This window comes from Macrobrachium nipponense, chromosome 16, assembly GCF_015104395.2.
Source record: "Macrobrachium nipponense isolate FS-2020 chromosome 16, ASM1510439v2, whole genome shotgun sequence".
Lineage (NCBI taxonomy): Eukaryota > Metazoa > Arthropoda > Malacostraca > Decapoda > Palaemonidae > Macrobrachium > Macrobrachium nipponense.
In genome coordinates this window covers 57956679-57971602 of record NC_087209.1, presented here as the reverse complement: position 1 = coordinate 57971602, position 14924 = coordinate 57956679, and the positions used below count along the sequence as shown (strand labels likewise).

Genomic DNA, 14924 nt, shown 5'->3' with positions numbered 1-14924 from the left:
GAATTTACAGCTGAAGGGTAGCAAGAGCGAGATGAGATGCTGGTATAGTTATAGTTCTGGTGGCTGACCAGCTTATGTAAGGTGTGACCCTATGGGTGAGAGGGTTAACTAAAGCTGTAAAAGGGTCGCGTGCTAAAATCTACGGTCAAATAGCGTGTTGTTTCACCAGCGGAAATTTAAATAAATGCGCTACATTTTATTACAAATAATTGTTCTGCACTGTTTAACATGCACGTTATTTAGTTTTTACATTTTCATTCTAATAAATAAATCAGAGATGTCCTATCCTAAAATTCCTGTATCTTTATCACAAGGCAAAACACCTTTACCAGACCTCCTTAGGTTTTTCCATAGGGTTTTTGCTACCACAGCCCCCCCCCCCCCCCCCCCCCCCCCCACCCCCCCCCCCCCCCCCCCTCCAACAACAACAACAATAACAACAAAGTAGTTTGTGATGGAAGGGAATAAGAACTTTGAGGGTATGACATGACTAAGTATGCCTTGGAAGGTATGGTTGGGGTTTGACTAAGAAAGCAACGCAGATTTTGAAACAAGAACTAAGGCGTGTGGTTCGAGTGTTGGATAAGAAACGGCCGTGAGAGTAGTTTAAGTGCGGAGGGGAAACGTCGTATGTGACATATACGGAGCTGAATGTTGTATAAGTTTGTATTTTATGTAGTTGCTTGTTTCTTTTTTGTTTTTGTTATTAGATTATTCAAGCTTGCTCAAGAGTCTCTTTATATTTGGGCCGCGATCAACCTAAGCCTTGGTAAACTGACCTTTATGGAGTTACGATGCTAATATTTCTCCTAAATGTCAAAGCTGGCCCTGTGTAGACAAACATAACCTTTCCATTTCGCGAAAACCACCGTCAGCCATTTCCCCCAAAAACGCTCCGGATTAGATTTCATTGTCCTGCGTATTTGAATAAAAGGATGATTAAAGGGACCTCGCTCTTTGCTCTGTTTAAGTAAATGGTCCGCGTTCGTGCCACGCATATTATATATATATAATGCTTTTCTTGTGCTGCTCGAGTGCATTGAAATGGAAATCATCAGTGTGCATTCTTTTCCAAATACACCGGTTCTTCTGCGTCCTCTAGCTTCTGCTGCTGCGCTATGCTGGCCCTTCTGGTCTCGAACGCGAGATTCCCCCTTGACACCCGGGAATCTTGGTCGGAATTGGGAATGTTCTCTGATTTTGTCAAGGTACTGCGATGTCACGTCGTTACTATTCTAAGGGAAATTAGGCTGTACCATTTGGTATGGAAATAGGGAAAGATTGTGGAAACATATCCGGCATGGTTCTGAAAACACCATTTTCTCTCTCTCTCTCTCTCGTCTCGTCTCTCTCTGTTCTATGCTCATCTGTCGTTTCGGAATTTTATTTTGGTGTTCGCCCCCCTTTTCCTCTCTCTTCTCTTGGTTTCTCTCTTCTCTCTTGTATTAGTTATTATATGTATATATATGTTATACGCAGCCAACCCTGGTTACAGCCATAATGATTACAGCATCTACTAAACCTGCTTTGAAGAGAGGGGAGGGGATGTGCTGTATCCTATTGTAACCGCAGGGAGTCCCTCTGCCAATCCCCTTAGCTGATAGTACCTGACGCCCTTCATTGAATTACAGAGAGAGAGAGAGAGAGAGAGAGAGAGAGAGAGAGAGAATGCCTAGGATAAAGCAGCCATCCTTTCTATATCCATTTTACCCTTAGCATGTATAACTTTTCTTTCTATATCTATAGATATACATATTTATATACACATGCACACAAAGATATCATATCATATAATCATATATATATATATATATATATATATATATATATGTGTGTGTGTGTGTGTGTGTATGTATATGTATGTATATACATGTATAGATACATAATATACTCACGCATATATATAGTTATATAAGTATGTGTATATACATTTATACACATTTATGTATACTCGTGTGTGTGTATATATATATATATATATATATATATATATATATATATATATAAACATACATAAATAAATGTGTATACGTATATACAGCCATATTTATAATATAGATATATAGATAAGCACAGTTTGAAAGGATTATTCCATTCACGTAAGGTTTAAAGAAACTCCCTGACTTTGGTTTAGGCGTCCGTATACCACTGATATAGCTCCCATTTTTTAAAAGTAACAAACAACAGAGGGACAGTTTTTTTCATGACCTTTTAGGTGAGTGTTGACCTTCGACGCCGATGTTCCCCCTGGATCGTGTTTTACGATCGCCAATAGGTTTTTTTTTTTTTTGACTGGTGACCAAGTCACCAGCTCTGAAAATATACGATCGGCTCTCTCATCCTCTCTTCTCATCTCATCTCTCTTCTCTCGTCTCTCTCATCTCTCTCTCTCTCTCTCTGTAAAAATTCAAGACGAACCTTCGTGAATATTTTGAACGAAAAAGATTCCTCTTTCTATCTCTGTATAAATTCAGACCAACCTTTTGTGAATATTCTCTCTCTCTCTCTCTCTCTCTCTCTCTCATCTCATCTCTCTCTCTCTCTCTCATCTATATATATATATATTATATATATATATATATATATATATATATATATGTATATATCTATATATATAATATTTATTAATATTTTTAATATATAATATATAATATATATAATATATAATGTAAAAAATGTAGTATGTATGTATGTATGTATGCATGTATGTATGTATACGAAACCAGATTTGAGAACACCGACACACACTTTATTGATTGGCCAGTCTCCCGCGGTTCGTCCCGCCTGACCTGACTGACGGCTGACGGCGAATGAGGTCAACACTACGTGAGCCCCGTAGAGGGGTAGCGCCGCCATCAGTGTGCCTCGCGCCGTGCGCTGTAGGCCTATCACTGACGATGAAGGCTCTTCGCAGCGTCAATTCGACCTCTAGCTGCTATCCTTGCCATTCATTTTACTGCACCTCCTGTGCCACTTACTGCTTTGAAATTCTCTTCCGTTACGCCTTTCAAACTCTCTACTCTCTATTTCCTCATCACCGCTGAATGACCTCGGAGGTCCTGGTCATTGGGGCCCTCGGTCTAAATCCAACATTCCATTCCAACAAGACGTAAGACGAACTACCTACGACTTCAGCCTTTCATTTTCGCAAGAAAGGTTGAAAAGATGACGATTCTGAATCGCCTCACTTCGTGTCTTGTCTTTTTGACCGCGGTGTGTACACAGAATGTCTACCGAATATTCACAGAGTATCCTCAGAATATTCACAACCTCGGGGTTTCTCCCATATTGCCAAGGCCTTGAATAATTCATGCCGGGGGGGGGGGGGGAGCCAGCGGAGGGATATTATAATGATCTCAGACGTCGCCTTGTGTCGTCTTAGCTGAGGATGGATGTAGAGAACTTGTGTGACCGTTTCGTCCAGTGAGGACGAGTGATGCAATCATCAGGACTGAGATAAGGACAGAGTTGACAGACTCTCGATGAAATGGGTCATTTAAAAAGACGTGGAGGGACGAAATACTTGGAGGACAAACTCTGCAGCAGATGGGATAAGGAAATCTTTATTAAGACTAGTAGTCTTCAGACAGGGAGGATGTTTTTTTTTTTTTTTTTTTTTTTTTTTTTTTTTGAGACAGAAATGCAAACGGCTGTGAAACCGTGACGAGTAGGAATGAGATGGAATTATAAGGTGATGCAAGGAGAGGAACTGTAGAATGTAATTGTTTTTTTATTTGTTTTGACTGATTAGAAGTAAGGAGAGAGAGAGAGAGAGAGAGAGAGAGAGAGAGAGAGAGAGAGAGAGAGATAGAGAGAGGAAAAAAGGGAGAAGGAGGAGGAAGAGGAAAGAAGAGAGCAGAAGAAGGAGAGAGAGAGAGGAGAGAAAAGATTAACAGATATAGTGCGGATAAAGGATTAGAATATGTTTGCAAAACAAAAACAATATAATATTAGGAGAGAGAGAGAGAGAGAGAGAGAGAGAGAGAGAGAGAGAGAGAGAGAGAGAGAGGAAGATGCCCAAGTTTCCTGTCTGAGGGGGAAGGAAGGAATAAAAAAGGGGGTTCCTCAGAAATAAAAAAACGAAGTTATTATTACCAGGAACAAAAAATCTATCAACACCCTCTCTCCTTCTATATCTTTACTTTCCCCATTTCAGTCCTCCTCCGTTTCTCATACATGTTGGGGAAAAGGCAGAACCTGCTTCTTCTCTTTCACCATGAAATTGTAGGAGAGAGAGAGAGAGAGAGAGAGAGAGAGAGAGAGAGAGAGAGAGAGAGAATATTTTTTCTTTCAAAATATTTGCAATGGTTAGTCTTGAATTTATGCATGCATATATAGATTATATAATATATATATATATATATATATATCTATATAATTATATATATATATTGATATATATTAGAGAGAGAGAATATTCACAAAAGTTGGTCTAGAATTTATAGAGAGAGAGAGAGAGAGACCTTGCAGACCTTACAGACCTTACATGTTGTTCGGGTTGCCCCAGGTCCCTCAGTGTGAAGCACCTCTAATGTCTACCAGAGAGTTGCTAGTACATCTTCCGGTATATTTTGCATCTTCCAATCTTGGATGGTCTGGGATGCAGCTTAGATATTTGTCGAGCTTATTCTTAAACACATCTACGCTCACTCCTGATATATTCCTCAGATGAGCTGGCAACGCATTGAATAGACGCTGCATTATCGATGCTGGTGCGTAGTGGATTAATGTCCTGTGTGCTTTCCTTATTTTTCCTGATATAGTTTTGGGCACTATTAATCTACCTCTGCTTGCTCTTTCTGATATTTTTAGTTCCATGATGTTTTCTGCTATTCCTTCTATCTGTTTCCATGCCTGAATTATCATGTAGCGTTCTCTTCTCCTTTCTAGACTATATAATTTTAAGGATTGTAGTCTTTCCCAGTAGTCAAGGTCCTTAACTTCTTCTATTCTAGCTGTAAAGGACCTTTGTACACTCTCTATTTGTGCAATATCCTTTTGATAGTGTGGGTACCATATCATATTGCAATATTCAAGTGGACTACGAACATATGTTTAATAAAGCATAATCATGTGTTCAGAGAGAGAGAGAGAGAGAGAGAGAGAGAGAGAGAGAGAGAGAGAGAGAGAGAGAGAGAGAGAGAGAGAGATTTTGTTCAAAATATTCACGAAGGTTCGACTTGAATTTATACAGAGAGAGAGAGAAAAAAATTTTGGAATGTGTCCACCAAGAGGTGGAAACGATCTCTGTCGTCGGAAATTTGACGTCTAGGAGCCCATCAAAGGATGATGTGGCCAAGTCCAAAGTCTTTGTTGGAGATCTCTGGTGGAAGTCGCTGTTGGAGATCTCTGGTGGAAGTCGCTGTTGGAGATCTCTGCAACGGTGTGATTTATGCCACTAATGTCTGGCAGCTGACTTCTTGGCTCGGAAGTTTATTTACCTTTCATGTGAAAGATTTAAGAAAAGAAAAAAAAAATAGTGTGGGGGCGGGTGAGGCGCTATGGAATCCGGTAGGTGTATTATCATTATCATGTAAGGAGCTCGTCGTGTACTGAGAACCATTAATTGTGAATTCAGTATATTAAAGTAGACACGCTTTCTTAGATAATTCGTAAGCAAGCATGTGAGGGGTGTGGATGTAATTATGCTTGTATGTCTAATTCAATTTTTGATCGATTTTGGAAGAAGCAGAGAATGAGAGAGAGAGACAGTGATGGAAGCAGGAGAAGAGAGATCCTGACGAGAGAGAGAGAGAGAGAGAGAGAGAGAGAGACCAAATTTAATATACACCAATGCAAATTACATACTAATGAATCATGAAAACTATGCATTTGATTTCACATTATGATCCAGACCACTTCATTTCGACCAAAATAGAATCTAGTCTAGTCCTCTCTCTCTCTCTCTCATCTCTCTCTCTCGCTCCTCTCTCTCTCTCTTCTTCTTCTTCTTCTTCTTCTATCTTCTTCTTCTTCTTCAGTCTTCTTCTTCTTACGTTGGACTTCTTCTCAATTTAAGTAACCTGATGTTTTTTAGTATTGTAACTGGGCAGATATTTACTTCAGCTATCGTATTGTTTCCCTGTGAAAGTATTGATCGGTTGGGGGTGATGTGGGGAAGGGGATGGTAGGGGAGGTTGAGGAGGAGAAGCTTAACTCTCACCCCCTCCCCCCTCGCCCTGACTGAATAAAATATCTTTATGTGTCTTCTTTTGTAAGCGAGGTGCTTCTTACGGAAGCGTAGTGTTATTTTACGCCTTTTGCACTTGTGTTTAGCCATTGAGTGGAACTGAGAAAAAATAAAAATCTCCTGTTGGCTTTTTTAAAATCTCTGTGCAACCGGAAGAGAATTTTTACTCCGTCTTTTGTAGAATAGCTCCTCTCGCTTCCCGTTTCTGCTAGAATGTGTCTGTGTCGCCCTCCACGACTTTTTATTTTTATTTTTTGGAGGGTTGGGGGTGGGGGTGAGGGGGCGGGGGTTTGCGGGATGGTGTTGGGAGAGAGAGAGGAAAAAAAGGCACATTCTGTAGTTTTTTTAAGAGTAAAAACTTTTCATGCATCCTTTACATATATTTATAGTATATTATATTATATATGTACACACACACACACACACACACACACATATATAGATAATGATAGAGATATTATAATATAATATCTAATATATAGATAATATAATTTAATATTATATATATATATATATATTTAAAGTATTATACCTTTTCATTGCAATCTTGAAAATGATTGATTTTACCTTTAGGAAAATCATGATTTGAGAATGAAACCTCGGGAAACTTTCATTACGAGAATCTATAAGTGCAGCCAAATTTTGTTCAAACTATCACAAAAAAGAAAAAGATCCAAACCGACTCCTGTTATTAAAATAAAAAAAAGCTCTTTGTCACCCTTTCTTGGGAATTATCAGGTGGTCACTTGTTGAAGTTGTAACTCTCATTATTATTCTGGGTTCCTCTTCTACCTATCAACCTATTTCCTGCTGTTACTCTTTTGGTCATTGTAACTTTTCCATCTCGATCTAGGTCTTCTCTTTACTCATTTGGTCACTGCTCGTTGAGATGATAAAATTATACCTTCTTGTGTGAAGCCTCTTGTAAAGTACAAAGGCGAAGGCGGACCTTCAACTTACTCAACCCTCGTGCTAAAATCTACGGTCAGATAGTGCGTTGTTTCATCAACGAAAATTAAAATAAATAGTACACCATATTCTATTAGAAATTATTTTTCTATACTTTTTAACATGGACATTATTTTTTACATCTTCATTCTAATAAATTAATTATAAATATCCTATCCTAAAATCCCCCTTTCAGACCTTTTTAGGCTTTTCCGTAGACCTTTCCTAACCCCCTAACAAGAAAAACAGCAGCAAGAGTAACAGCATCAACAAGAAAAAGAAAAACATGGTAGTTTGTAGGCTTACTCCCTGAATAAGCGAAAACCCACAAGGCCCCGCTTCTCAGTTTTGCTGCGAGGTTTTGCATTACCATGAATTGTTTGGTTGTCAGTCTCGTTTGTTTGTTGTCTCTAAACTCCCAGTTAAGCAGAGCTTTGAAGGAGACGATAAGAAAAGGGGTTAGAAATGAAGTGAGAGAGGAGAAAATACCTATTCAAATTACTGGTGGCAGGGAAAGGTAGGTGGGATAAGAGTAATAATATAAAGTAGGAATAAATATCAAAAGATCATTAGTTTATTGATAGAGGTGAAAGCATGTTTTCTCGATTCTAACGTTAAGTAAGGTAATGAAAGTCTGTCTGAGACTTTAAAAAGTGTGGACTTGTTTTGGGTTGTATTTGCCATTGGTATTGTTAATGTTTTTATTGTTAACATCTATGTTTCTTCTACTGTTTTATTATTATTATTATTATTATTATTATTATTATTATTATTATTATTATTATTATTATTATTATATGAAATGAATTTGTAATGATTTCAGCTATCAAGAAGTAACTGCAGTGTAAGTCATCAAAATAATAATAATAATAATAATGATAATGAGGAATTTGAGTGTTTGGGGGAACTAAAAGTATAGTTATTCCCATAAATATGTATAAAATTGGTGCATGAAATGTGCGTCCAATTATAACAGTTAGTGTCTCCTTAAGACTGCGAGATAGTTCTGGAGTAATTTTCCTAATATTTCTCGCACAAAAAATATCAGGACTTAGTTAAAATAGGCCAAAGAAATACACACACAAAGGAACTTGCTTTTTCAGTACTCTGAAGAGTCTGTTTTTTTGTATACTGAGGAATATGTTGTATTACACAGGCAGTCCCCGGTTATCGGCCGGGGGGGGGGGGGGGGGGGGGGGGGGGGGGGGGGGGGGGGGGGGGGGGGGGGGGGGGGGGGGGGGGGGGGGGGGGGTGGGGGGGGGGGGGGGGGGGGGGGGGGGGGGGGTGGGGGGGGGGGGGGGGGGGGGGGGGGGGGGGTCCGTTCCCGGGGTTGTGCCCATAAGCAAAAACCGCCATTTACCGAAACTCTGCGATATATGGGGCTGTTGTAGTATACTGAAGAATCTGTTTTAGTATACTGAAGAGTCTGTTGTTGTATATTGAAAAGTCTGTTTTAGTATATTGATTCTGTCACAGTTTCAGAAATTACTGCTTGACCCTAACCCCTTTTTTCCTCACTTTCAGGGGTGTGTTCTCAATACGGAGACGCCGAGCACATCACTGCCATACTGGGCGAGTCCGTCATCCTCAACTGTCCTGTGTCTCATCCCAACATACCTTACATTATCCAGTGGAAGAGACAGGTGAGCGTCTATTCTTGTTGGTCTCTCATTTTTTTTTTAAGTTGGGTCTTTTGCTTCCCTTCTGTTAGTGTTTTGATGCTCTGTGACACAGCAAAGGAGATTATGGAGTCACGAAAAGGGAATTCTAAGGAATTACCTCTATAGTGTATTATAAAGCTCTCTGTGTTATGATGCTTTATGATACAGGAAAGCAGATTACGGTGTCACAAAAAAGGGAATTCCAAGGAATTAAGTGTTCTGTATCTTATAAACGGCACCAGTACTGAAGCAAAACATCTGTAGGCCACATGGGGAAATGTCTGGTTCAGTCAGACAGTAAGTGCTGAGGTGTGTGAACTAGCCAGATTATGATATGTAAATATGAATATTACATGGCAAATGGTGAATGAAATAGATGTGTTTCACCATTATTACACTTTAGTGGACACAGGCGAGCAAAAAATGCAATATGAAATCAAAGCTTTTTTCTCATTGACCTTAAATGCCCTTTTCTTCGCTATTGACCTAGTAACGAAATCAAGTACTGCACAGTAGTAGTACTTTATATGTAGCTGTAATAGCCACAATACCCTCTAACTTGAATTCTTTGCTCTTTATTTCTTTCAGCTGTACAGGCTAATCGTAGAAGTCTAAGGTCCTTGCTACTCACATTCCATTTATTCATCCCTCCCTTACTCTAGGGAAAATCAATTTGTACATAACAGAATGGATCATGATATGATAACTCCTTGCAAAAATTTGGTAACAGTATTGGAAACTGAAAGGTTTTTGTATGCCGTTCATACTAAGAAATTTAATCAATCTTGTTTTTTGGTTTGTTACTGCTTTTTACAAATGTTACACCTACTTATTTCTTTTATGCTCTCATTGTTTTATTTTTATTTTATGTATGTTACTCTTCTTGGGTTCCCTTTAAGAAATCTGTTTTATACCAGAGTAAACCATCTTTATTATTGCACTGAATTGCCTCAGACTAAACAGGTGTTGAATTAATTCTTTTCCCAGCCCGAAGCATTCAAGTTGCCCATAATGAAATGGAAATTCTCCCCAAAAGCAAGTTGAGTTTTTAATAAGCGGTTGTTCGAAAGCCGTTCCCAACAATTCGTGGTCTGTAAAGTGAATGTTTAAACACTAATTATTGATGCTATTCACTTATAGAAAAGAACTTTAGGTGGTTCTAATTCTAAGGTTTTCTTTTTTTACAGATAACTATCTTATGAATAAGAAGGATACCAAAAACTCAAAACCATGAATATAAAAGGATGCAGTGTCAAAATATGCATAAATATAGGTGTATAAAGCAAATTACAGCTAACAAAAAAAGCACTTTAAATAATGACATATCTTAGTGGCATGTTAATGGATTCAGTACAGTACCAGTTATGTATCCTTAACAATAACAAGATTTAGTTTTATGAATATAATACAAGGAGATCGAATCTCAGAGCATAATTCAGTAATAGAAAATAAGAAGGATGTGAAACTAAAAGCACACCATCTTAACACAAAATTTTATCCTGGTCACAATTCAATCAGCAAGAAAGATAATCCACTTGTTTATTTACATAATGCTGGTACAGTAGTACCTCGACATATGAAAGGCTCAACTTATGAAAAACTCGAGATACGAAAGCAAATACGGAAAATTTTACAGCTTTACATACGAAAAGTTTTCAAGATACGAAAGGTTGTTGCTGTAAAGTCCCGAGATTCACCTGGACCACCGAGAGCAATTTTAAAACTCCCGCGCCGCAAACTGAGTAAACTCGCCACCATCCTCCCGCTCTCCCATTGGTTCCTGATGCTAGTCATCCCATAAGATCCTGCTCTCCTATTGGTCAGCATCTGGTACCCATTGTGCTTTAAGTATTCTATTGGTAAAAGGATGCTGTAAATTGAAAAACTTATTCATGCAATACATTAAATAAAAAAAAACATTAGGTAAAGATAGAATAAAGAATAGAAATGAATGGTTATTATACTGTTTGGTAGTTTCAGTAGTTGACGAGAGATAATGAAAATTTATGGCTTACTGTGTAAAGTGATTGCTTGGCGATCGTTCGATACTCGTAAGTGCTGGATGTAAACAGAAGTTTGGAAGCTTTTGTTTTTGTTTGTTTATTATAGTTAATGGTTACTTAATAATTATTTGAAATGAGTACATGCAATACATTTAATAAAAAAAATTGTGAATTAGATATCATAAAATAAAAAATAAATCAGACTGCCAACAAATACGTATTTTTCAGAATTCTTCTTCTGTTTTAATATTACGTTACAAATATGTTTCATTATAGCTGTCAGTAACTCGGTGTCTCCATTAGGTAAAGATAGAATAAAGAAAAGAAATGAATGGTTATTATACTGTTTGGTAGTTTCGTTGAAGAGAGATACTAATGAAAATTTATGGCTTACTGTGTCCAAGGAAAAGTGATTGCTTGGCGTTCGTTCGGTACTCGTAAGACGGTAAGAGCTGAATGTAAACAATCGGTTGGAAGGTGTTTTTTGTTTGTTTGTTTGTGTATTATAGTTATTGATTAATTAATAATTATTTGAAATGAGTACATACTGATTATTTTATACATTTTATTGGCATATTCTAAGCTTTTAGCTTCTTAAGTTTAGATGTCAGAATCATAGACTAGGCTACAGTAGCAACCGCTAACATAGTCTAGGCTTATTGCTAAGGGACATATGTTAAAGTCCTAATATAGGGTAAAAAACCGCATGGTACAGGGGTGGACCATGTACGATCAATGTGTACAACCCCAAGAAAAGTACATTATAACGCGTCCTGACACCGGAGTAGAGGTCTTTAGCTCCGTTTCTCACCAACAAGAAGTCGCGTCTGATGCCCATCTCCGATGTCAGGACGCGTTATAGCTACTGTACTTTTTTTGGGGTTGTACACATTGATCGTACATGGTCCACCCCTGTACCATGCGGTTTTTTACCCTATGCAGTAAAAATTGGGTTGAACATTATATGCAGTTGAATATTACTCAAGTATGTACAGTATTTTGCCTTTTTAGAGTCATATTTCTTCCGTCGGATCGGCATCTAACCCTAGAACATGTGTTTTAGGTCTGGAAATATTATTTACTGGGGTGTTTTTGGAGGGCTTGGAACGGATTAGCCATTTTACATGTAAAATGTGGTCCAAGATACAAAAACCTCATGATACTAAGGGCGCCTCGGAACGGATTAATTTCTTATCTCGAGGTACTACTGTACTAGCTATAACATAGAAAAGTTTTGGCTGTTGGTAGCTAAAAGCTTGAAATGCGTCACATGCAAGGGAAAGAAGCACGTAGAGTTTGCAACTTCTGCTTGAGGATTGACATTTGATGTGGGTTTGAGAGAAAGGGAGTGAAAACATTTGATATAAACCGCTAGCCAACGTAATTCCTATTGCCAATCATACTATTGCACAGATGAGGAATAAGATTTTTTCTAAGCAAGCCTTCAACATATTTTCCATCATGAACAATTGTCAAATTCTTCATTGAGTTTTATCATAAGTCTTGTTAATGTATTTTCAGTTTGTCATAAGTCTGATGATCTCATTGTTAATTCATCATGTTTTGATCCCTGTAGGGGGGTAGTGCCGTCAATGCACCTCATGCGGGCAATGTAGGCCTTACTTAAGGTTCTTTGCAGCGTCCCTTCGGCCCCTAGCTGCAACTACTTTCATTCCTTTTACTGTACCTCCTTTCATATCATCTTTCTTCTATCTTACTTTCCACCCTTTCTTAACAATTGATTCATAGTGCAAATGTGAGGCTTTCCTCCTGTTACACCTTTCAAACCTTTTCACTGTCAATTTCTGTTTCAGCACTGAATGGCCTTAGTTGCCCCATTGCTCGGCATTATGCCTAAAACCCATAAATCAATCAATCAATCAATTATGTCTTAATCCTTAATTTCAATCTATCTTCAGTGTTAGTAATCCAGTGTTATCAATATATCATACAACTTAATAATCTCCTTCCATTTTTTCCATGACAGCACCACAAAATTCCCATTTATATTTGGTATGAGGGTTATGATCCACACGTCGAGGACAACTACAAGGGGCGGGCATCTCGAGTGAACCCAGATACCACCTTTGGTCTTGCTTCACTCAACTTGACCTCTGTTAGAGAATCGGACCAAGGCTGGTACGAGTGCAAAGTCTACTACTTAGATAGAAGTGGCGCAACTGACAATGGCACTTGGATACACTTAGATGTTCACGGTGAGTTTTGCATTTTGTAATTGGGTTCGATTTATGCTTTTCTGTGTCTTGAGCTGCATTCCATAGAAGTTCAAATGTGTTGAGTATGTTCCTTTACATTTCCACTCACACATCACCAGGAATTGCGGAAGAAAATATCCTTTCTACCCTGCATAGGTAAAATAAATATAGCATTTTAAACTAGGGGTTTAGAATTCAAAATGGCTGATGATACAATTTTTGTATTAATACGTATGTTTCATTTCTGTATCCAACAGCACCTCCCAGATTTACCACCACCCCAGATGATGTCACTTACGTTAATATTGGAGACTCAATCATCTTGAACTGTGAGGCTGAAGGAACACCAAAACCAGAGATATTTTGGTTCCGTGATGATAACGCAGTGAATCCTTCTGATACTGTAGGTATCTTTAATGATGGAACTGAACTCAGGATTAATAAGATAAGAGACCAAGATATAGGGGATTATGTCTGCGTAGCAAGGAATGCAGAAGGCAGAGTACACCACGAAGCCAAAGTTGTTATTGCAGGTTAGTCATGAATTGTACTGATATTTTTGTGTGACCTTGTATGATTTTAGTATATGATTAGTAGAGTGGTTCATATCTTGGTTTGTGTTAAAGAAAAGATATAAATCTCATGATAGGTTCCAGTACACATTACCAGAGATATGTAAAATTGATTTGTTTTAAAGTTCCCATTATCCAGCATTTACTTTTTGTGTGTCCAGTGAAGAGGGGGCTATTATGATGATAATTTTAGCTGTCATAAACCATGTAGTATCATTAGTATGGTGGTATGAATGGTTAAAGAATTTTACATGAGTCTTATTTGTTTTTCCCTTTTCCACTTTACAGGAGGTGCTGTCATTATCACACCACCTCACAATCAAACCAAACAGGAGGGAGAGAAAGCTGAATTTCCGTGCGAAGCGAAAGCATTGCCTGGGAATGTAACCGTTACATGGAAAAGAGAGGGGGTTGCCATCAATAAACTCTCCTGGCTGGATACTCGCTCCATTATAAGGAGAGATGGTAGTCTAGTCATTAATCCAACCAGTGCAGATGATGGAGGCTACTTTACCTGTGAGGTTTCCAACGGTATTGGAACACCTCAACGAGCGACAGCTTTTCTCAACGTAGAATGTAAGTCTGTAAACTATATTGTTTACCATTCACATTATGTATACAAAATTGTTCTCTTATAGTAGAAAGTCCCCCTTTAAGGAGTTATGCTTTTAAGATTATATCAGTCAACGAGCAGATATAAGTTACATTATATCAGGACCTCTTGGTTTAATAAATGTAAATGTTACTAAAATTTGCAAATATATAAATGTATTATAGCATGAAAAACATTTATCGCATTGTTTACTTTACTGCAACTCAAACTGGTATTGATAATCACAAATGCAACATAGAGTACGAGAGCTCTTTGCTACTTGTCTTTTGAGTGATAAATATGGTGGCAAAAATGGTGTTTTGTAATGTATCCTATAAAATATCAATATATGTAGTATATATATTCTAAAATAAGACAATGCCACAATATTTTCTGTCTGTGTGACTTTCTCCCGACTCGTATGAACCCTAATATTTATGTTAACTTGATTTGAAAGAAGTCTTCTAATTTGATATAGTTGTGCTAAAATTATTGCTACTGCTCATAGTTTAGGACGAATGCTATAGAATAAATTTCTTTTACAGACCCTGCACGTGTGACGTATACCCCTACCGTTCAGTACCTACCATTTAGGCAACAAGGAATTATCAAATGCTTTATTAAAAGCAATCCTCCCGTTCAATTTGTAACTTGGATTAAGGACAAAAGATTGTTTGATGCAGAGAATGAAAGCACTGTTGTTAAACTTAATAATGGGTCATTACTAATAACGAAGGTAAGA

At 37.9% G+C, this 14924-nt stretch overlaps 1 protein-coding gene across 14 annotated transcripts in view; it reads left to right on the top strand.

Moving 5' to 3' along the window:
• Positions 1–14924, top strand: part of LOC135195732 (protein turtle-like) — a 346860-nt gene that overhangs the window by 203216 nt on the left and 128720 nt on the right. For 13 of the 14 annotated variants that reach the window (XM_064222171.1, XM_064222167.1, XM_064222170.1 and 10 more), the window contains 5 exons: positions 8663–8781; positions 12790–13018; positions 13276–13551; positions 13879–14166; positions 14728–14918. In XM_064222171.1, coding sequence (XP_064078241.1) covers positions 8663–8781; positions 12790–13018; positions 13276–13551; positions 13879–14166; positions 14728–14918 — 1103 coding nt within the window. Of the gene's footprint in view, positions 1–8662; positions 8782–11172; positions 11248–12789; positions 13019–13275; positions 13552–13878; positions 14167–14727; positions 14919–14924 lie in introns of those variants that run through there. The other variant, XM_064222174.1, reaches the window with a different exon arrangement.